This window comes from Podarcis raffonei, chromosome 14 (genome assembly GCF_027172205.1).
Source record: "Podarcis raffonei isolate rPodRaf1 chromosome 14, rPodRaf1.pri, whole genome shotgun sequence".
Taxonomy (NCBI): domain Eukaryota; kingdom Metazoa; phylum Chordata; class Lepidosauria; order Squamata; family Lacertidae; genus Podarcis; species Podarcis raffonei.
The window spans coordinates 44,354,986-44,377,353 of record NC_070615.1 but is presented as its reverse complement, the minus strand read 5'-3'; the positions used below and the strand labels follow the sequence as shown (position 1 = coordinate 44,377,353).

Sequence of the window (22,368 nt, the reverse complement as noted above, 5' to 3'; positions counted from 1 at the left end):
CCTATACAATTCAGTATGCTTTTGTTGTCAACATATGGACAATCCCGAGCACATGCTGGCCTCATTTTACTTAATTTACTGGCGTTCATAAGTTGCCTTGCTGCCAAAAGGTGCCCACACAGCAGTATAAATACACTTATTTCACTTCTACCTCATATTTAAGGCAATGCAACAATGGTATAAGGAAACATGTCAGGCAAAATTATATGGAAGAGGCCAGCAATAAAACAGATAAAAAGCTTGGTGGAATAAAACAGTATTTATGGTCTGCTTAAAGCCTATGAGAAAGGCAGCAAAATGAAGTACTTGGAGATGGAAGTCCACGTGTGGGGCCACCAATGAAACCTAATCAACCTTAGAGGAAGGCCAAACAGTACATGAAGTGTCACAATAAAAAATTTACAATTACAAAAGAGTTAAGTTTACATACATGCTAAAAATAAACAGAACGTGAGCAGCAAAAGTAAGCCTGCAGCAGCAAAGTACCAACCAGTCAAGAGGGAATTAAATGATTCCAAACAATGGAGCTGGGTTTTAACTGATTGTCAAAATGACAACAAATGGAGGTGGGGTGGAGAGGCAGAAACGTCTCACAGGACACAGAGCTCAAACTTGGGTGCCACAACCCAAAGGGTCCTCATGAACACAGATCTCTCTTCAATTTAGTCTTACAGGAGGGAATTGGTTCCAGTAACAAGTTAATAAAAATGGGATCAGAAAAGAATAACAAGCAAGTAGTAAAGGCACAGTACAAATGAGAGGAATTGGGCCATCAACTAACACCTTTCTTTCTAATGGGGAATGCAGATATGGCCATGCCACGGAAGGGACTCAAGACATCTCAGATCTGCCACAACTTAAGCCACAGCTACCTTTCTAGGCCATGAAATCATGACAACTGAACTGGTGGGAGAAACAGAGGGGTGGGATGGAAGCCACAAGAAGAGAGAGCAGCCATACAGAAACTTCAAAAGTCTCTGTGCCTGTTATTAAATCTAACAATTTTGAGGTACCAATGAAAACTCAAGCATTCAACCAAATACTATTACGTTGCTCTCTTTTATGCCAGTCGCTTAGATAGAAGTTTTGGCAACCTAAAAGTTCATCCTCCTTGAAGATCCAGAGCCTCCACGGGCTGTTATTCACACCACTTCCATATAGGAGTAGTGACATACAAGCGCCTGTAGGCTAGCAATTCTCTTTCTGCCAAACAGCCGTGCAAACTCCCACTAGTGTTCTTCCACACGCGTGTACACCCCTTTTAATAAATTTCCTTTCGGCATCGCCAGCCACCAGAAGAACTTTGCCGACAAGGCGCGGGCATCCATCTCATTCAACCAGACGCCCTCCTGGCACCTTCAAGGCAGAGGAGGATCGGCGGCAACCACAGCTCCCGCTACACGCGCGCCCGGGAAACCAATCTGCCCTCGCCTCCAAGGTGCCAACGGGACTTCGGGGAGGTTCTTCGGCCTCGCCCGCATTTGAGCTTCCGCGCGGGAATGCCGAGCACCATCCCGGCTCCCTGCCCCAAACCACCTCCCGCGACGTAGCCTCTTCTTGACCCGTCAAACCAAGGAGCACCACGTCGCGCGCGCCTCCGGAAGGGCAAGATCCAGGCTCAGGAAGGCTTGTGCCGCTATTTATTATTATTTATTATTATATTTCTAGACCGCCCGTAGCGTGTGTGTCGTCGTCCCCCCAAAAAATCTGGACATTATTTAAGGCCTGTCTCCTCCGCCCCCCTTTTCCCTGGGGCCACAGGCACCCCTTTCCCTTCCCAAAGAGCAACAAGGGGGCTCCTCGTGAGCCTCGTCCACCTCCCCGCCCCCAGCCCCGGCCCGAGGCGGGAGGCGGAGCCGCGCCACCATCCCGCTCCCTCGCAGGCCTTGCCGGGCGGTGAAGGCCTCCCCTTGCCTCGGGGCGCGGGCCTCACCTGCTCCCTCAGGCCAGGAGGCCGTGTAGCTGCTCCTGCTGCTGCTGTGGAGGCGAAGACAGCACGGCGGAGGCACGACGAGCCAGGCCCCTTTCTCTGCCTCTCCGTCTCTCTCTCTCCCTCTCCGCGCTTCCTTCCTCTGGCGTGCCTTTCCGGCCTAAGGCCCCCGGCTCCTCTCGCCCGCAGCGCCCTCTACCGCTCGGAGGCCGCCTGGCGGCGCCACAATGAGGGAGCCTCCTCCAAGCGCGGCTTCGGCTGATTGGACGAGGCGGGGAGCGACGTGGGCTCTATGGGAGGCGGGGCCTCGGACGCCGCTCTCGCTTTCCCCTCACAGAGATGCCGCCGCTTCCCATTGGCTGTCGTTTGATTCCCAGGGCACGCCTCCGCTGCCTCGTTCGCCGTCTCCTCATTGGTCGAACCGACAGGAGCCCTCCCGCCGTTGGCTGCCGTGCTATGCGTCGGCACCGCTGATAGGGCGCGTGCGTCCGGCCAACCGCCGATCTCTGCGAGTCCCGCCCTTTCCCTGACCGGGAATTAGAGTTGCTCTGTGTTCCTGAGGAAAGGCGGGTAAATGAGGCGGGGGTGCGGGAGGCTTTCCAGGGGGCGCCGCTGGTAGATGGGGTGCGGGCGTCGCCTGCCATCATCTTTTACCCGAAGGGTTAGTCACCGGCGTTTGTCTCAGGAGGGGAACGTGACCGGCTGTCAGGTTGAGGAGAAAAGAGAACCGGCTGTACTGCGCATGCGGGCTGTGGTGGCCTCGCGTACCCTCCCGCCTTCAAACCACCAGGGACAATGCGCCTGCGCACGACCCTCCTGGAACATGGGAGAAGCTTTCCCGAGGGGGCGTGTTTTAAAGGGCCCTCGATGATAAGTGGAGGCGTTTTCTTTCTCCGACTGACGTCACAGTCAGCCCTTGTGTCGTCACTCTGATGACGCTCGAAAAGGCCATTCAAAACCCTAAATGCAGTGAGGGGAATCGCATAGAGAAGGGGTAAAATGGCTCCCTACCCATAAATTAAAAAAAACACATTACAGAAATTCAAAAACTCCTTAAAGGTCATAATTCTGGCACCTTTGAAACCTGTTTTAGTCGTCAGACTTGCTCACTTTTGCAGCCAAATGTAGTGGGTGGCCTTATCCAGACAAGGGCACAGCAGCAGGGGAGCCATCACTGAGAGACTTCCCAGTGTGCAGTGCCATCAGCTCAAAACGTTTTGTTGCATACTGGTTTTGGTGGCATGCTTATGAGATTCCACAAGCTTGTGAATGCATTTTGGTGGCTAGGATTGCCTAACCTGATGGGTAGGCAGGGAGGTGGAGGAATTCCTGCAGAAAACTTAATTCAGCAGGGACTGAAGCAGTAATTCATGCCACAAGCATAATGGAGTGATCAGCAGTTCTTTGGGTGGATATACAGGGGATGAGATTGTCTCATCATTTATGTTCCCAACCCCATCATTGTGTTCTGTGTGAGAAGGCATTCAGCAGATAACCATCCCATCAGGGGTCCATTCAGCACAATGTTGGAATCAGGCCTTTAGTGTGGTGACGCGTGCCCTTTGGAAATATTTGCGTTTTCCAACGCCATCTAGGTGCCCACCATGAGAACAGGATGCTGGGCTATGGACCTGATCCAGCAGGTTCTTGTGTCCTTAACTCTCACTAGTTTTATATCAGACAGGTGCCTTCTCTGTTATTCTGGTGCCTATTGAATATGTTCTAAAAGTCTCTCCTAAATGGAGATCTGACTCTCCAAGAGACAGTGGTGTTATTCACTGAGTCCAGAAAATAGTAAGACAGGGTTCTAGATAGAGTAGCACTTCCCTGCAAGGAGTTGGTTCATAGCTTGGGGGGTTACTTCTGGGTCCAACCAACATTGTTACTTGAGGCCCTGATGGCCTCAGTGGTTAAGATTGCCTGTGTCCTGCTATACCTGATTCACCAGCTACAAACCCTTCCAGAGTGCATTATTGTGATACACTGTACCTGGAGCTGTCATTGAAAAGAACTTGGAAACTTCAATTGGTCCAAAATCCAGTGGGCAGATTACTAATTGGAGTTCCAACCCGTATAACTCCTGTTCTAAAACAGCTGCATTGCTTGCCAGTCCCAATTCAAGCTTCTCACCCTTGTGTTTAAAGCACTAAATGACTTAGGCCTCAAGGATCCGAGAGACCACTTCCTTCCTTACAGCCCGTCTTGGGTGTTAAGATAAACAGAGGGAGCCATCTTGATTGTCCCACCACCCTTGGAAGGGTGGGGGTGGGGGGGGCCCAGGAGAGGGCATTCTCTGTGGTTGCCCCTAAGTTGCAGAAACCCCTCCCTGCAGAGGTGGGTGTGGCATCTTCAATATATAGTGTTAATATATATATTCATCTCTTGTGAATGTAATCTGTTTTAGCTGTTTATAATTCTACTTTTAAATGATTGTAACCTGCCCTGGGGCCTGCTGGTGAAGGGCGGGTAATAATAATAACAATTGTAATTATCTCAGTAGGTATGTGTTCTGAATTTGAATTTATTTTATATGTGCTTTCGTGTGTATATGGATATGTGTTTGTATGTACAGTATATGTATGTATGTATGTATGTATGTATGTATATAAGAAACTATTTTAATTGGTTTTTATGCATGCAATTGCTTGACATGTATTTTTATTCTACTGTTAATTGCTCCATGCTGCCTCCTGGGAAGTGGGTCATAAATGGAATTATAAATAAATGCTGTACTAGAGGTGCTTATTGCTTAGTAAAACAACCTGGAATTAGAAAAGGCAACATGGTACCTCTTCCTTTGCTTCCCGTTTGCTTATTGTCTTTGCCTGTGGTGACCAAAGATGCATATAAGGAGCCTCAAACATCAGAAATTATTTGAAACCACTGAAATGAAGTAATATGTTGGATTATTATAGAATCATAGAGTCATATGGTTGGAAGGAACTCTGAGGGTCATCTAGTCCAACCCCCTACAATGCAATAAGCTCATATCAAGCATCCATGACAGATGACCATCCAACTTCTCCTTAAAAGCCTCCAATGAAGGTTCCACCTTCCAAAGGAGTCTGTTCCACTATCGAACAGCTCTTGCTATCAAAACGTTCTTCCTAGTGTTTAGTCAGAATCTTCTTGAATCTAACTTGAAGCCATTGGTTCAGGTTCTACCCTCCAGAGCAGGAGAAAACAACCTTGCTCCACCTGCCATGATCAGATGTGCCCTCTTCTGATTTTTACAGGGGGTGGTGTCTGAATCATGTTGCACTTTTCCCTGGGGATATTGCTGGGCCTTGCAGCCTGCTGTGCTTCCCTGGATAACGGACTGCTGAAGACTCCGCCAATGGGCTGGGTGCCTTGGGAACGTTTTAGATGTAACACAGACTGCAAAAATGATCCTGACAACTGCATCAGGTGGGGGAAATGCGCTGAAAAAGTTGTACTGAAGCTGTTGACTTGGATGCTGTTATTAAAACAATAGCTTTGGGGGGGGGGGAATTGCAGGGAGGGGGGAATGGTCATAAAGTGAGGAATTCCACAGGTTTGGTTTGTTCTTTACATCCTAGCGAACCATTAATGCAATAGTAGGGGTTGTCTGCCTGTGGTTTTTACCTGAAGTCTGCATCAACTGAAGGTGCATGAAACACACATGCTACTCTTCGTGGCTTGAACCTTAAGTTTTTTGGAACCTATCATTCTAATGAGGAAAACTACACCAGTGACCTAAGGAAATTTTAGCTTACTTGAACAGATGCACCTGCAGGCTTATTTCAGCTCCCTACACTTATATCCCTTTGAAACCAAGAACACAGCAATGAGATCTGGCACAGTCTTCTCTTTTCCCTGCCTAAGAGCTCCCCCCCCCCCATACCTTCAGTGATGCTTCAGGGAAGTCCGGCCATGTCTCATCCCACAATGAGGCAACAAAACATTTTTCAGATGGTGGGCATTGCTTTGCTGAGGCTAACTTTAAACAAGTTGTTTCCACTCTTTTAAATAGAGATTGTGAGACTCTTCCATTGCCGTACCTAAACAAACCTAGGCTTCAAGTGTACTGTTGCAATTTGCAGCCTGTTTAATCAGTGCCTTGGTTGCCCCAATGTTAATAATGTCTCCTGAAGATTCCATTTTATCAAAAGGCTTTTTATAACCAGCCCTCTTTTAAAGGGCTTGCATGACAATTCTGTGTTCCTCTCTATGCAGCTAAGCTCCAGCATCTTAAAGATCATCTCTGAAAATCTTGGTTTTTTCATTTTTGTTTTCAGCATGTTATGTATTAGTGTAGGCTGATGTTTGTCAAGTTCAATCACATTAGGCAGAGCAGCTCCAGAAAGAGTTGATAAAGGGTGGATTTTCTAACACAGCAAGGCCCTGTTCACACTAGCTTTCTAACTTGTTCATTAACAGTGAACACTTGATCAAGGCTATGGCAGACAGGCTGGCTGGCGACGGATGGTTGCGGCTCGGCTACAAGTATGTCAACCTGGATGATTGCTGGGCAGCAAATAAAAGAGATGCGCAAGGCAGGTTGCAGCCAAACCCCGAAAGGTTCCCCAGTGGCATTAAAGCCCTTGCCGATTACGTAAGTTCAATAAAATGCATTTGTTCTGAAAGCTTTCAGATTTCTCTAAAAGCTGCAAGAAAAAAGCTACTTAAGATTAAGCTTCTGTTGTAGTTTTCAGAGGGGATAGCTTTATGTATTTCTTACAGACTTTGTATGTGCAAAGGTGCTTCTACATATGCTATTTTTGTGTGACAATTGGTTAACCAATTTAATTAATAGTATTAATCTAGTCATAGTTTCTTGGCTTGCTAGTTGTGCTTTAATGGAGCAAAACAAGCCACGATGCCTAATTCAGACACAGCAAGCCAGGATCATGGTTTGTTTCCGTTTGGCACAAACAAGAAGGCATGAAAGAGCCCTCTTGTGTATTGGTTTTTATTTATTTCAACATTTTTTACGCCACTTAATTGCAGTGTACAAGAAAGTCAATACAGTGGTACCTCGGGTTACATACGCTTCAGGTTACAGACTCCGCTAACCCAGAAATAGTACCTCGGGTTAAGAACTTTGCTTCAGGATGAGAACAGAAATTGTGCCATGGTGGCGCGGCAGCAGTGGGAGGCCCCATTAGCTAAAGTGGTGCTTCAGGTTAAGAACAGTTTAAGGTTAAGAACGGACCTCCGGAACGAATTAAGTATGTAACCAGAGGTACCATGAAAATGAGTTAAAATGACAAAATCAGTATTCAGTTACAATGCCTGCTAGAGTAAGATTCTTCAAAAGGCACCAGACGCCTACAGACTCTGGCATGTCCTGAATGGGATTGCACAACTTTCTGTGCTGTGCAAATTGGGCCATAAAGAAACACACTTTTCACTTAATTTCAGCCAAAACATTTTAACCAGAGCCAAATGGAAAGCATACACGCCACAAATTGAACTCTAAGTCTTTTTCTGCCCTTGAGGAGGAGCCCACAAGGCACAATGAGGCAAGTTAGTTGTCTCAGCACCAAAAGAGCTCCCAGAGAGCAGTGAGCAGTATGCTCCAGCGGGTGCACTGGAATGGGTCCCTGAACACCTCTTACTTGTCTGGATGGAGGATAGAGAGGGGTGTGTGAATATGTATAGAAACTGTATAAAGGTCAAAACTGAACTCACCTCAAAACAGACTTTTCAAGATGATCCTTAATTCAGATGCAGCATATTTAGCAACTGGGACGTGGGTGGTGCTGTGGTCTAAACCACAGAGCCTAGGGTTTGCCAATCAGAAGGTCGGCAGTTCGAATCCCCGCAACGGGGTGAGCTCCCGTTGCTCAGTCCCAGCTCCAGCCAACCTAGCAGTTCGAAAGCACGTCAAAGTGCAAGTAGATAAATAGGTACCACTCCAGCGGGAAGGTAAATGGTGTTTTCTTGTGCTGCTCTGGTTTCACTAGAAGCGGCTTAGTCATGCTGGCCACATGACCCGGAAGCTGTACGCCGGCTCCCTCAGCCAGTAAAGTGAAATGAGCGCCACAACCCCAGAATCATCTGCGACTGGACCTAACGGTCAGGGGTCCCTTTACCTTTAGAAAAATAAATTATTCTGTCTCCTTTGCATTATTTGAAATGCAGTGAAGACTTAACAGTTGTGTTTGCTCCCTGGGAAATTTGCGCTTGTACGAATTTTTGTTTTGTTGTAGTCTGTTGTGCTGATTCAATACCTGTGTGCAAAGTAAGCTGATACGACAAAAGCAAATAAGAGAGTTGACAAAAAAAGTTAAAATTTGTATCTTTGCTCCACCCAGTTTTGTCTCTGGCTCCACCAACCAGTGGCACATGAGCTTTGGAAGTCTGCCCAGAAGAAAATGTGGACCTTGAGCTGAAAAAGGTTCATTAACTGTAGGAGATTGCTGAGCCTGCCAGCCTCAGGATCCCCAGCATCATGCTCAGAGACGAGAACATGGCCCATTTCTTGAGCTGGTATCACTGTAACCTCTGACTCTGTGTCATGGTCCCCACTAGACTCCGGGGTCATGGCGCTCCCTCTTGCCTCTTCTCACCCAGGTTCACTCCAAAGGCCTGAAGTTTGGCATCTACAGTGACCTGGGCAGCAAGACCTGCTCAGGCTACCCTGGGACGACCCTGGATACTATTGAGACAGATGCGAAGACCTTTGCCGAGTGGGGGGTTGACATGCTGAAGCTGGATGGCTGCTTCTCCAATTCTTCCATCAAGGCAGCAGGTTCGTGCCTGTCAATAAACAGGGAGGATTGCAGGAAGGAGGGGATTTTCAGTTGAAGCTGGCAAATCCCAGATTGTCCCTTTTTTAAAATGGAGTAATCCACAAAGGCAGTGGGTACATTAAATGGTTTTGCTTTGTAGTCCTTTTGAGCACTAGCAGTCCTGTTTAGTTGTTCATTGCATAAGATTTATACACCGCCTGATTCAAAAATGAAACAAAACTCAAAGCGGTTTACAAAAATAGAGTTAGATGCTAGTGTTGAGTTAGATGTACCAATGTTTGTGGAAATCAGTGGGCTTCAGCATGCCTGCATAGACCTTGTGTCATTTTAACAGTGAAGGCTGGTTCATTTGGGCAAATGGGGCACGGGCCCATCAAGCTCTGTCTGACCTCAGCCAACCCCCACCTCCCTCCCTCCCTCCTTAGGCTCCCTGTTGAGTTTGTAGAACTTAGCAGGGAAGAGGATGAGAACGATACCATTTGCTCTGGTGCCACCTGCTGTTGGCCTCCCTGCTTTCCACCCCGCCGGTTCCAGCAAAGCAGCTGCCACTGCTTTTGTCAGCATTAAAAACAGCCCGCTGACAGCCCTGTCTTTCTTTATTGCCCAGGCTACCCAAAGATGAGTGCAGCACTGAACAAAACAGGACGGCCCATTGCCTTTTCCTGCAGCTGGCCTGCCTACGAGGGGGGCCTTCCACCGAAGGTAATTTCTGCACCTGTTTCTGTGTCTCTGCCTTTGCCCTGGGACAGGCAACATTCTCAAGACCATGGGACCATTTATTCCACGGGTAGAGATGGGAGACAAGACATGTTTCATAAATGGGGGTTTCTGTGTCTGGATAGAACCCCGGTCAGCAAGTGCTTTTGCCAGTCTGGGGGAAGGGGGACTCCATCGCTGCCCACCAACCAGCCTGGCATTTTCCTCTCTTCACCTTCAGGCTGTGCATGGAGATGGATGACCACCTTCAAGGGGTGTCAGGGATGGGCAGGAGCCTGAGGTGTGGGGGAATGTGTTGACAGAGGAGGCAGTATGGGAGGAGGAAGAACCAGGGAAAGGGGCTGCTGGTCTGTGTGGTTCTGTGCCACCTGTGAAGTGGCTACTGCTGCTGGTAGAGGAGGAGTCAGGAGCAGGAGACCAGACAGTCAGAGCAAGGGGGGAAAGAGCAGGAGTGAAGAGATGAGCTGCAAGAGGGCCTGGAGAACTCCCAGAGGGGGTCATGTCTTTGGAAAACCCCTGGGCATTCCCTCTTCTGTTGTTTCCTCGTTAAAGGAAAGGCTTAAGGCAGGTGTCAGCAAACTTTTTCAGCAGGGGGCCAGTCCACTGTCCCTCAGACCTTGTGGGGGGTTGGACTATTTTGGGGGGGGGATGAACGAATTCCTATGCCCCACAAATAACCCAGAGATGCATTTTAAATAAAAGGACACATTCTACTCATGTAAAAACACCAGGCAGGCCCCACAAATAACCCAGAAATGCATTTTAAATAAAAGGACACATTCTACTCATGTAAAAACACGCTGATTCCCGGACTGTCCGCGGCTGGATTTAGAAGGTGATTGGGCCGGATCCGGTCCCCGGGCCTTAGTTTGCCTACCCATGGCTTAAGGTAATGGGACTGCATCAGCCAGGGGGCGGGCAGTTAAGAAGGGACAGGGGGTGGATTACACTGTTGCTCCAAGCATCTGAGACAGAGAACAGGTCTGCAGTCATAGTTTGCCTAGACAGCTAGTTAGCAAGGAGTGTTATTGTATATCACTTGTATGTGCTTCACCAGTCGCTTGTCTGCATTGGTCCAGGTCTGGTCAGGACAAGGGGCTGTCCTTGACCCAACAGCTGCTTGTTATAAGATTTGTATCTGTTCATTTGCTCAGCCTGTGAACTTGTACTGCTTGAGTGCAGAAGCAAGCGCACAGGCAGCACCAGATTCCTAGCAACGTCTGTGCCGTTGTGTCCCTGCTGTTTTTATCCAGGTGAATTATACCTTACTTGGCAAAATATGTAACCTGTGGAGAAATTTTGGTGATATCGAAGACTCCTGGGACAGCCTCTTCCACATCATTGAGTGGTACGGAAATCATCAGGACATAATTCAGCCTGTTGCAGGACCGGGAAGGTGGAATGATCCTGATACGGTAAAGCCAACTCTTCCCATACTACCGTCCCTTCCGCTTAGAATTCTTGTAGACTCTAAGAGAAACACTAAGGGCAGTACTAGGATTGTAGACTGTTGCTTTTAGGGAGAAGACAGAAACACTGTAGCAGCATCAATGCACAGAAGGGACTGCAGAAGGCAGACATCCAAAGGTGATCGATTTTTCGGAGCTAGCTGACCTGACTGGAAGAGTTCGTGACCAGAAGGAGGAGGGATACCAGGAAGAATAGAAAAAAATTAAAGACTACTTAGCCAAATATGTTAAGATAACTTAATTGAAAAAGCTTGCAAATACTAGATAGGCCTAGGATTTAAATATGCAATGTGATAAATTAATATGTTGAAATGCCGAATGGGAAGGTTAGAAAGATGTTAAGTGACTAAGTTAATTTTATGAGAATATTGGTTTTGGGAAACCATTAAAGTGATATACACTGAAATTCAAACAAGGGGATACGAGGAAGTCGCTTAACAATGTTAATAAGATTAGTTACAATAAGGTTAGGATTTATGTTTGCTTGTTTATTTGTTTGTGTGTTTAAATTTTTTGTGGAAAAATAATAAAAGAAATTGAAGGGGGGGGGGGAGACATCCAAAGGTGTTCTGGAAAGATTTCTGTCCCGGGGCAGAAAATATTAGACATGGGAAAATATTTTTTCTGTTTGGACTTACCGGGAGGTGTGGGGGCAGGGTTCTAACCCCAGTGAGGGACATGTTCCAGGCACAGAAGCCAGGGATAGCCAGGTTACAGATTGCCAGCACCACTTCCAGAAAGTCAGGTCAAACCAGGATCAGGCCCCCAGCAAGGCCAGGCCAGACAAGGCAGGGGGCAAGTCTAGGTAAATAAGGTCAGTCAAAGCAGAGGTCAGAAGGCAAGCCAGGTAATAATAATAATAATAATAATAATAATAATAATAATAATAATAAATTTTATTTATATCCCACCCTCCCCAGCCGAAGCCGGGCTCAGGGCGGCTAACAACACTAAAACAGTGCAACATTATAAAAACATTATAAAAATTAATTAAAATAAAAATTGATGGCACCCATAAACTAAAGTTTTGTAAAGATTGCCAAAGGAGGGAGTCAGGCTGCGACCTGACCAAAGGCCTGGTGGAACAGCTCTGTCTTGCAGGCCCTGCGGAAAGATGTCAAGTCCTGCAGGGCCCTTGTCTCTTGCGACAGAGCGTTCCACCAGGTTGGAGCCGCAGCCGAAAAAGCTCTGGCTCTAGTTGAGGCCAGCCTAACCTCTCTGTGGCCTGGGACCTTCAAGATGTTTTTATTTGAAGGTAGCACCCTGGATAGCTCCCATAGTCTGCCAGTCCAATAAGGAAGGCCTGAATGTTGCTCCAACATCCTTCAAAGCCAGACTGAGCCTTAAATCAGCCTGCAGTCTCCTTTGAGCAGCTTACCATTCCTATAGTAAGTGGAGCCTCTACTCTTAAAGGGTCCCTGATAGTTTCAGCAGCCAGTGGTGTAGGAAGGCCAAGTTTCTACTAGCTCCTCCGAGCTGGTGTCTTTGGAAGGCAACGCTAGAGAGGTGCTGTCACTGTGGACTCCTCTGGTGCTGGGACTTGCAAAGGACCTCACAGAGAGCACACTATCCTCCCAAGCAAATATAGCCTTGGAGTCCATGTCCTTTTTCCTCTGAGGATGGGGAAGCTATGTACCTTTAGAGGGAGCACAGCTCTGTCCAGAACAGGCAACATGAATTTGAGCACCGTTTACCCACAGAGCATCTGCCTTGCCAGGATCCAAACTCACTTTACTGCCCCTCATCCAGTCCTCAGGTGCCCACAGCATTATGGCACCAGTCCAGGTCTTGCATGACCTCTCCTGATTCAAAGAACTAGAGCTGCATGTCATCAGTATGCTGATGGCACCATGCTCCTAAAGTCTGCTCCCAGTGGCTTCCTTTAGATGCTAAATAACATCTAGGACAGAATGTTGCCCTGCAGAACCTTCATGCACAGAAACAGTTCTGAATTCTGGCTGTTGGGAACAAACCCCGAGGAATGGCTGTCACCTTGCGTGCTGCAGTCACGTATTTCCCAGAGATACCGTATTTTTCGCTCCATTGGACGCACCGGACCATAGGAGGGGGAGAAGAGGGGAAATTTTTTTTTCTTGTTCTCCCCCTCTAAAACAAGGTGCGTTCAAGGTACATTCACCAGAGCTTGTGGGGCTGGCGGTGGGGGGAAGCGCTGCTTTCCCCCACCGCCAGCCTCAAAGATCCCTGAAGCCTTAGGAGTACAGCGCCCTGCTGCCCTGCAGAGGCTTTGCGCGCAGCCGTCCCCAAGCTAGAGCAACAAGACGGAGCCCTCCGTCTCGCTGTTCTGGCTTGGGAACAGCCTTGCTAGCCTCTGTAGGACAGCGGGGTGAAGACACCCCGCTGCCCTGGAGAGGCTGTGTGCGCAGCCATCCCCAAGCTAGAACAGCGAGATGGAGCGCTCCGCAGTGCTCCGTCTTCCTGTTCTGGCTTTGGGCTTAGCGGCGCAGCCTGCATTCGCTCTATAGGACGCACACACATTTCCCCTTAATTTTTGGAGGGGAAAGTGTGCGTCCTATAGAACGAAAAATACGGTATCTTGAGTGGTTGCTCTGGAGACAGGATGGTCGGTGAGAAGGGCTTCAGTCTGATCCAGAAACTGCAGTTCTTATAATAGCTCCAAGGCAATCTGAGAAAAGAAGACTGTAGGTCTGATTTAGGAGGGCATTTGGACTGCAAATGATAAGAGAGGCAGGGAAGTCCCTAAACCAAGCCTGACAACCTGCACACTCCAAGTAACCACTAGAGGGTGTTTTCCTTCCTCTGTTCTGCAGAGCTTCCTTTTAATTTCCAGCGCTTTTAATTCCTATACAGTCGTACCTTGGAATTTGAACGGAATCCGTTCCGGAAGTCTGTTCAACTTCCAAACGTTCGAAAACCAAAGCGCGGCTTCTGATTGGCTGCAGCCAGCTTCCTGCAGCCAATCGGAAGCCGCAGAAGCCCAATCGGACATTCGGCTTCCAAAAATATTTTGCAAACTGAAACACTCACTTCCGGGTTTGTGGCGTTTGGGAGCCAAAACATTCAAGAACTAAGCTGTTCAAAAACCAAGATACAACTGTACTGCCTTTCAAGTTTCTCTGCCCACAGGTAGAAATTTATTGAATTATTTGACACTATTTTTATATACTGCTTGACTGCAAGAAAAACTTCAAAGTGTACAAAAAGAATCAACATGAATTTGATAGGCATCTACCTATCCAAAGGGGACATTGACACAAATCCTAAGAAAGTGGTCTGCATTGCTGGAAGATGCTGTCTTAAGCAGGGATGGGCAATGTGTGCCTCTGCAATTGAGGCAGGGCTCCCAAGCCCCAGCTACCATGGCCAGCAGTCAGGGATGATGGGAGCTGATCAGCTAATTCAGCAGAACCCCCCCATGAATTGTGCCCCCCATGAGTCAGGGCTGCCCTCCACTCTTAGTGGTGCCCATACTCAGCAGTCCCCAGGGATAGTGGTCCACCTTGAAGGTTACTGCATGGTTTACTGGCGTGTGTATAAACAAAGGGCTTTGCAAGCCAGTAATTCATTGTAGAAAATGGCAGTCTTCTAGTTATTATTATTACAAATGGCAAAATAAGAATACCTCATTCTGCAAGTCCTTGGCAGCTAGTAGTTGTAATAAATCGCTTGGAATGGTGCCCTATGAATATTTAAAATAAGATGTTGTGGTTATTATTGATTTATATATCGCTTGTTTGCCAAAATGGCTTCCAAGTGTTTTACAATGATTAAAATCAGTAAATAATTAAAGTACACAATTAACAAATCCATTAAGGCATTAAAACATACAATCAACCATTAAAAAGTGTGATAATGAATACCATTGAACAGTTAAAGCAATAAAACCGCATATTCCGTTCAGGGGAACACTTACCTAAACAGGTGTGTCTTCAAGGGCTGGAGGAATGCCAGCACATATGGAGGGCTGTGATGTTTCAGCAGGGAGGGCATTCCACAACACTGGCACCAAAACCTGCCTCTGTGTTGCCACAAGGTAATAACCATCAGGCCATGGCAAACCTAATCAGGGATAAACTCGTTCCAATTTGTCTTTACATTCGGGATCCGGTTTCAAAGCTGTAAATCATTTTTCCCTTTTGTGTTGCTCTTCCTCTAGAAGATGACACTCTGCTGAATAAAATGTTCTTTCTCTTGTCTTGTGTCCCCCCCCCCAGCTGATCATTGGTAACTTTGGCCTGAGCTATGAGCAGTCGAAAGTGCAGGTGGCCCTGTGGGCGGTGCTGGCGGCCCCTTTCTTCATGTCCTGTAACTTGCGGACTATCTCGACCGAGGCCAAGAACATCTTGCAGAACCCACTGCTCATCTACATCAACCAAGACAATCTGGGGATTCAAGGGAAGCGTATTGCAAAGGTACGGTTACTGAGTCACTGAGATGGGGACCTGAGCAGTAGTGTTCTTTATCCTTAGGGTGGTTGCAAGAGCCTGAAAACATGTCATCCATAGAATGGGTCGTCCATGCAGCTAAGCTGCATATGGACATACAAGGCCACCTTGTGCCAGGGCCAGATTTAGTCCATCTACCTGAGCATCCCCTATTCTGATTAGCAGCAGCTCTCCAAGGTCTTAACTCCCCCGTTCACAATTTCCTGTCCCCTAAGATCCTTCAACTCAGGTGCAGGGAACCTCTTTGCAGTCTGAAAGCTGTGTGCCTGTGGTGGGTGGGGCCAAAGGCAAAATGGATGGAGCCAATGGGAAAGTGGGTGGAGCCAGGGGAAGTGAGTGAAGCAAGTTATTTGACGGAAGTCAGCTGCGTAGGAGTCCGAGGTTACTGTACACACACCTCTCCAGCCAGGCAAACATGAGGCGTTCTCCTAGTTCAGGAAGGCATTCCAGCCAGGCAGAATCACTTGAGGGGAGATGGAAGGGAGTATTATTATTATTATTCTCATCATTTAATTAAAATTATATCCCTGCCTTCTCCCCATGCACCCCAGGGCTGCAAAAAGATATACAATTAAAAATCAAAGCAAAAACGTTCCAAAACAGATTAAAGCATTCTAAATGCCAACCACAATAAAAAGCATACTGTATTGGCCTGAATATAAGTCTCACTTCCTCCTGCCCAAATTCCAACCGTGAAAAGTTAAAGTGCGGCTTATATTCTCAACCTTACGGTATGCAGCCAGGAACAAGGCAAAGCGGCGGCCACCCTGTGCATAGTCCCCCATCCTCTCCCCCAAGGCTGGGAAGGGAGAGAGGTTGAGGAAGGGGAGAGGCCGCTGGCAACGCAGCCAGCTCCTCCCCCCCCCCCCCATATACAATATGCAGCCAGGAGCAGCGAGGAATGGAGCCGCTTATATTTGGGTATTCTTTCTTTTTTTCTTTTCTCCCCTCCAATTTTAAACGTGCAGCTTATATGCGGGTGTGGCTTATATTCGGACCAATACGGTACTTTCATCCACTGATCTCAGGGTTGCCAGGAACAGTATTCTTCAGCCAGCAAAAGCAGGAATGTTTTCCATTCCCTCCTGAAAGTTAGCAATAACGTAGCAAGGCAGCCTCACCAGGGAGGGCATTCCACAACTGGGGAGCTACCACTGAAAAGGCTGTGTCACAGGTCAGCGCCAACCAGGCAGCCCTCCCGGGTGTGGCCTGGGGAGAGTCTTGAGCACCAGCTAGAGTGGCCTGGAGGGACTCATTTGGTCCCTGGGCTTTAGGTCCCCCGCCCTTGCTTTAATTGGAGGTGGCCAGGATAAAACCTGGGGCCTGCCTGCAAAGCGGGTGCTCTGGCGCTAAGATAGGGTTGCAGCAGGATTCCTAGAGTCCCAGGAATATTTTTTCTGTTTTATGTGTAAGTGGCCCTGAGACAGAGGTTTAGAAGGTGATTAATACAATGAAGCCTTTGTTGATGTTTGTTTGCTTGCCTACACAGATCGCTTCTTAGCCTTCTCATGTCAAACACTGTACTTCACCGCTGTGGAGTAATTCATAGAAAGCTGCTTTATACCAAAGTGCATCTAACTCAGTATTGTCTGCCCTGACTGGCAGCTCAAGACTGATAGGGGTTTCAGGCAGGGGTTGTTCCTTAAACCTTAGGCCTTCTCTTGGCAAAGCAAATGTTCTACCGCTGAGGCACAGCTCTTCCCTGAGAGCTGGACATCTCTATAAACAGCTGAGGGACATGGGAGGGGCTGGAGAGGCTCAGCAATGCCAGTTTGTAAGAAAAACAACATGTGGCATTTTCCAAGTTGGGCAGAAGCTCTAAAACCAGGAAACCAGAAACAGGAAGTCCTGCGTAACCATTTTTCTATTCAAGGTAAACAGAGGGGAAGAAAGAGCCACAAATGAGCAGGAGCAGTTAGGAGCAGTTCCCACATGGCCACTGAAGCGCTGGATGACACAGCAGCAGCAGCTGGCTTTGTGGCAGGATCCAGCTTGGGCTTTTGAGTCTCCTGGGGCCACCTTGGCCAGCATCAGGCTCCCGGCTCCTTCTTTCCATAATTGTCCTTGCACACACTCATCCCTTGTGGCATGTGAACTCGATCAGCATCGCAACTTAGCGCTTTGCCCTCCCGCTCCTTCCTGCAACCAGCAGGCGATTTGTTTTCTTACCTTCTTGGTCATTAATATTACTCCGGCGACACCCTCCTCCCCCGGATATCTGTCCCTCCAACACACGGGCCACCCTTCCACCTGATCCCAAATCAATGGGAGCCACACCTCATTTTGTAATGAGGCTCCAGCTGTGAGTGTGATACCTGCTGATAGTTGCGGCCTGCAGGTTTCCCCCACACACATAACCAATTCCTAGGATTGATAGGCACAGCAGGGTAATAATTAAGCAGAGTATCGAACCTAATAATAGCTCTGTGCACTCTCTTTGTCACACCCCGGATTAGGTTGTGCCAATACTGGGAATTTGGTGGCTATAGCCAGAACTCTGCTTGAGCAGGTTTGGTTGGCCTGCGGGCCTCCAGATGTTGTCAGACTCCCAGTACCCATCAGCCAGCGGGAGCAGTGTTCAGGGATGATGGGAGTTGTAGTCCAGCAGCTTCTGGAGAGCTACAGGTTTCCTGTCCCCAGCTTGAAAGAAGCCCATGTTGTAACCATTCACTGCAGTCCTGTGCTGTCAAGCACTGGCTGGGTGCAGAGGAATGGTCGGAGGAACCAGCTGGGAAGAAGACACAGAGCCCGGGGAGTGGTGGTGGGATGATGGCGAGTGGCCAGAGGGAGAAGACTGGGTGGAGGAGGTGTCGGAAGCTGAAGGGATAACAGGACTTAGTGAGCGGGGAGAGTCTGTAGCAGAGAGCAGTGCAGAATCAGAGGCAGAAGCTGAAGCGGGAGAGGAGGGAGGTCAAGAAGCAGAGATGAAGAGTCATGAGTGTCTCCCCGCCTGCTGTGATGAGCTCCACTCCCCACTTGTCCCCCAGAAGCAGGAGAGGCCTAAAAGACAGGCCTGCAGGCACAGTTGCTTGGGGGGAAATCCCTGGAGAGGAGCAGGACTTAGACAGCTGTGGGGAAGCAGGGATCTTTAGTCTCTGCAACTGCTTCATGGGGGCAAGACCTGAGTTGCTCATTAGGCCTGACACTCCTGTGCAGATGCTGTTTTGCTAATAAAGAGTTTATTGTCACTTCCTATGGCCACAGTCATTTTCCTATTGGAGGCAGGCCAACAAATGCTGACCATCAGGAGTAACACCATCACTGCCTCCCGCAAACTCCTCCACTTCTGTATGTATCACATCCCTGCAGTGTTGCATGGACAGTGACCTCAAGCAGGAGCGGAAGTCTGCATAGCTCTGCCTCACATGCAAATAGTCTCAGGGTCCATTCCCGCCATCTCCAGGTAGACTTCTTGCCTGAAACCCTGAAGAGCCTTTGCCAGACAGTGAGTCTGACCCAGTATAAGGCAACTACGAATTTTGTTCGTTGGCGCAGCGCAGAGATCGTGTGCATTGTAGGTCACCAGACCCTTTGACAAAGCAGTCCGGTGCCAGATGGCTTGGGTGGAATCGCTGCCATTTCCTGTACACAGTGTCAAGGCAGCAGCTTATGAATGAATGGTAATTGTGGTGATGGCAATGCCCAGTGATAAATATTTATCCAATGTCCAAATGACTGGGCGCTGTACGAAAGTCAATTGTAATGCAGATTGTGAGCTGCAACCATAAAAAAGAAAAGCGTAAACACGTCTAAAACCAGTTACATAAATATACACAATGCAAACATTTAAAAACAATTCCATGTTCAAAATGAGAAAGATGGAGCCTGACTAGTATGCAACGTAGGGGTGGGGAACCTTTGGCCCACCATCAACTCCCATCAGCCCTAGCAAACATAGTGTCCAGGGACAGTGGGAGTTGTCCATCAACGCCTGGAGGGCCAAAGCTCCCTCACACCTAGTGTAAAGGGAGGGAATTCAAAAGAGTAGGCTGGATTCCTACATTATACGTGTCAGGACCCAGAGTTGAGCGTAGGTCAACAATAAAGAAAACACGGTGTCAGCGCAGTTAGCTCTTTATTCAGGCCTAGTGATCACAGTAGGTCCCAATGAGGCAGTTGCAAGGACTGAAGGTCCCTGCCTTGCCAGCACTCTCTAAGGCTTCTCCTCTTCAGGGGTCTTTCCAAAGCAGTTGCAGCTGTTTCTATGCACAACCCATCTCTGCTCGTTTCCTTTCTCTGCGTGTTCTAGGAGACCAGGAGGGAGGGGACCTGGTGGCAGCAGGAGGGGGAGACTCCCTGGCTTCTTCAGCAGCCTGTCTCAACTCTGCTTCTTCTTCTCTCTCTCTCTCTCTCTCTCTCTCTCTCTCTCTCTCACACACACACACACACACACACACACACACACCCCGCTTCTGCTTTTGCCTCTGGACTGCTCTCTGGCACAGACTCTCCCTTCTCACTAAACCCTGTTGCCTCTTCTGCTTCTGACACCTGCTCCTCCCAGTCTGCTCTCTTTTCTCTCTCCGACCGCTCATTGTCATCCCACCACCAATCCCCAGGCTCTGAGCCTTCTTCCCCTGGGGGTTCCCCAGCTGGTGTCTCCCACCATTCCTCTGTATCCAGTCAGCCAGTCCATGACAGACACATTTGACCTTCTGATGAGGTGGTGCCTGCAGGAGGTCTTTGATTGCGTTTATAACAGGTGTGGCGTTATTTTAGATCTTTAAGGTGTGAGTTACCCAGTAGTTTCCCAGCATAAAGCTAAATGTCAGTAACCAAGCCTCTCCCCATCTCTGCCTGACAGAGCCAACACTTGGAAGTATGGAAGAGGCCCCTCGTCAATGGCCAGTTCGCGGTAGCAGTGATGAACAACGGCACTGATGGAGCACCGAAGCCAATTGTGACGACTCTGGGACTTCTGGGCATTTTGGACTGCAAGGCAGGCTACAAGGTCTATGAAGTGCTGGAAAAGTTGTTCATGGGGACCTACAAGCTCAACGACCCCATTCGCACCAAGGTCCCTCCGACCGGCGTGGTCCTGTTCTTCCTCAGGCCTTTGTGCTGATCTTCCCTTTCCGCAAGGACTCAATGTGCTTCAGATGTCACACAGGAAGCCGACAGCTAAGGAAATCAGCAGCCAAGGCACGAAAGCTTCTTCTTCCTCCTTGTGGAGGGCTTTGGCAACGGGCGCAGGAGATAAACAGAACCATGGAAAAGCTGGACCCTCCACCCAATTTCTCTGGGTGTTTTGGGAATATTTAGAAAACTCTCTTGAGAAGTATGTACCTACCTGTGTGGAAGAGAGTTGCAGGACCCCAAAGGAGCTGCCTCCACGGGAATTACCTTTTCTGGATTAACCTCACAAAACTGCACAAGAGGGAGGGTGCAATTCCCACTGCTGCGCAGAGAGTTTCCACCAAAGCTTATGCACATGGCGCAGAATGGCCCATGTCTGTCCATTGGCACCTTCAGCCATGCAGGAAAACAACTGCTGCAAAAGTGTTGTGTGTGGCGCAGCCCTTGAAGATAGCAGGAACCAGGGGCAGTTTGGAAGCTAAGCGCATATCCTTCCCTCCATCCTCATTTAGGATTACCTGGAAAATCATGGAAGTGCCCTGTCCTTTGTCGCTCAGGTCTCCAGTCCCTCTCCCAAATCAATGAAGTCGTACTGGTTTTAATTGTATGGTTGTGTCCTCTGATGGCCTGGCTCTCTTTCCATTTCTTTCCGTTCAGAGAGAAGGGGTTCCCCCGTCTCCTGGGCTGCAGGAGCACAGCTTCTCTTTCTTACAAACCCTCTTTGTCTCTCTTACTGCAAGACAGCCCAACTCACACTGTGCTGCACATGGAATCTCTGTGCAGGGGGAAAGGGGTTTCTTAACTATATCTTAACACTTGAAAGTAGCTCTCCTAGGTAAGTAAAGGAATGCTTTCTGGTATCTGCTGGTTTGATATGGTCTGCATATGCACCCTATATTTAAAACATATTCCTCCCCCCCTCCACACGCAAAGAATCCTGGGAACTGTAGTTTATCCCCTACAGAGCTGCAGTTCCCAGTACCCTTAACAAATGACAGTTCCCCCAGGATTCCTTGGGAAATTCGTGTGCTTTAAATGTATTGTGCGTTTGCAGCCTTAATCTGGCAGAAGAGCCTCTTTCACAGCAACGGCCCAACACCGAAAAGCCCTTTCAGTCAGTTTTAACTATCTTTCCACCTAACTTCAGGCAGTTGGTAGTAGAGGAATTAATTTACGCGATCCATAGAACCGGGGGGGAAAAGTGTTCTTCAGTGACAGAGGTTTGTGCCTTTATAATTTCAGAAGCAAACAGTTGCCTGTTTAAGAACTGCAACCAACATAGCATTTTATTTTGTTGTAAGCTTTGAAATGTATGGAGCAGGCAAAAACCTAAGCGTCCGGGAGCTGGATCTGCAATGCAGTCTTCTCCTTCATGAGTCCCAGAGGAAGTAACAGGAGTTGTGCAGAATGCAAGTTCACATCTAAACAAATGTGGCTACAGGGCTGCGTGTGATCATCAGACACAGCCCAGATTTTGGGTGCCCTGAAGGGCTTGAGACAGACAGACCTGACCTCTCTGGGGGCACACTCCCATTTCTTTCATTGGGGCTTGTGGAGGAGAACTTCGCAGGGAGCTGTGACCCTGTGTTGAGGCAGCTGGAAAGAGGCAGCTGATTCGGCTGCTGTGGATATAACAGATAATGGACCCCTAGGGTCCAGTTCAAGTGAGGCAGACTCACCTGTCCGTTGCATTCCTTCCTGTATGCTTTATGGCTGTCCCTAAAGCCACAGCAATTAACTTGCAGTAAAACATAGGTTTATAATAGTTGCACAGGAGCAATTAACATTGCCAGCAAGTACCGCTGCCCTGCTAATAAAGCTTCTTCACAGAGTGCTTGACTTCAACATACTCCCTGAAACTAAAGCAGGACTACGCAGATAATGTGCCACTTTTTTTTATAGTTGTTGATATCAATTCTAACCTCTATGGACCACCTTCTCCCAGGTGTGACCTGTTGTACGCACCAGCGTCTGAGGCTCTACTCTGGGTTTCCCAACCCATTGAGGTTTGACTAGGTGGAGCAGGGACTTTT

The 22,368-nt window shown here is 48.3% G+C and overlaps 2 protein-coding genes and 1 long non-coding RNA gene across 8 annotated transcripts in view; 2 read left to right on the top strand and 1 right to left on the bottom strand.

Moving 5' to 3' along the window:
- The window catches only part of ZC3H7A (zinc finger CCCH-type containing 7A), a 28,930-nt gene extending 26,872 nt beyond the window's left edge, over nucleotides 1-2,058 (bottom strand). For 2 of the 4 annotated variants that reach the window (XM_053364201.1, XM_053364202.1), the window contains exon 1: nucleotides 1,934-2,058. The gene's annotated coding sequence lies outside the window, so the exon portion shown is untranslated. The remainder of the gene's footprint in view (nucleotides 1-1,933) is intronic. The other 2 variants (XM_053364199.1, XM_053364200.1) reach the window with 1 other exon arrangement.
- Nucleotides 2,059-2,157: 99 nt separating this feature from the next.
- Nucleotides 2,158-21,102, top strand: LOC128401326 (alpha-N-acetylgalactosaminidase-like). 3 transcript variants are annotated; one of them, XM_053364204.1, is made up of 8 exons: nucleotides 2,158-2,500; nucleotides 5,167-5,338; nucleotides 6,332-6,506; nucleotides 8,471-8,648; nucleotides 9,257-9,351; nucleotides 10,620-10,781; nucleotides 15,029-15,226; nucleotides 20,064-21,102. In XM_053364204.1, the coding sequence occupies exons 2-8, from the start codon at nucleotides 5,184-5,186 to the stop codon at nucleotides 20,322-20,324; spliced, it is 1,224 nt and encodes a 407-aa protein (XP_053220179.1). In that variant the 5' UTR covers nucleotides 2,158-2,500; nucleotides 5,167-5,183; the 3' UTR covers nucleotides 20,325-21,102. The 3 variants fall into 3 exon arrangements, with proteins under 3 accessions (XP_053220179.1, XP_053220181.1, XP_053220180.1); XM_053364206.1 differs by lacking the exon at nucleotides 5,167-5,338; XM_053364205.1 differs by lacking the exon at nucleotides 2,158-2,500 and having other exon boundaries at nucleotides 4,526-5,338.
- Nucleotides 10,792-12,855, top strand: LOC128401327 (uncharacterized). The gene is made up of 3 exons (XR_008327458.1): nucleotides 10,792-10,953; nucleotides 11,400-11,682; nucleotides 12,091-12,855. It is a non-coding gene; the product is annotated as an uncharacterized LOC128401327 (long non-coding RNA).
- Nucleotides 21,103-22,368: the final 1,266 nt, after the last annotated feature.

Bases quoted from the DNA above. Each gene is read 5' to 3' on its own strand.
- LOC128401326 (XM_053364204.1), top strand. From the start codon at position 5,184: ATGTTGCACTTTTCCCTGGGGATATTGCTGGGCCTTGCAGCCTGCTGT. The intron at 5,339-6,331 runs GTGGGGGAAATG...GTTCATTAACAG, and splicing joins GATCCTGACAACTGCATCAG to TGAACACTTGATCAAGGCTA. The intron at 9,352-10,619 runs GTAATTTCTGCA...GTTTTTATCCAG, and splicing joins AGGGGGGCCTTCCACCGAAG to GTGAATTATACCTTACTTGG.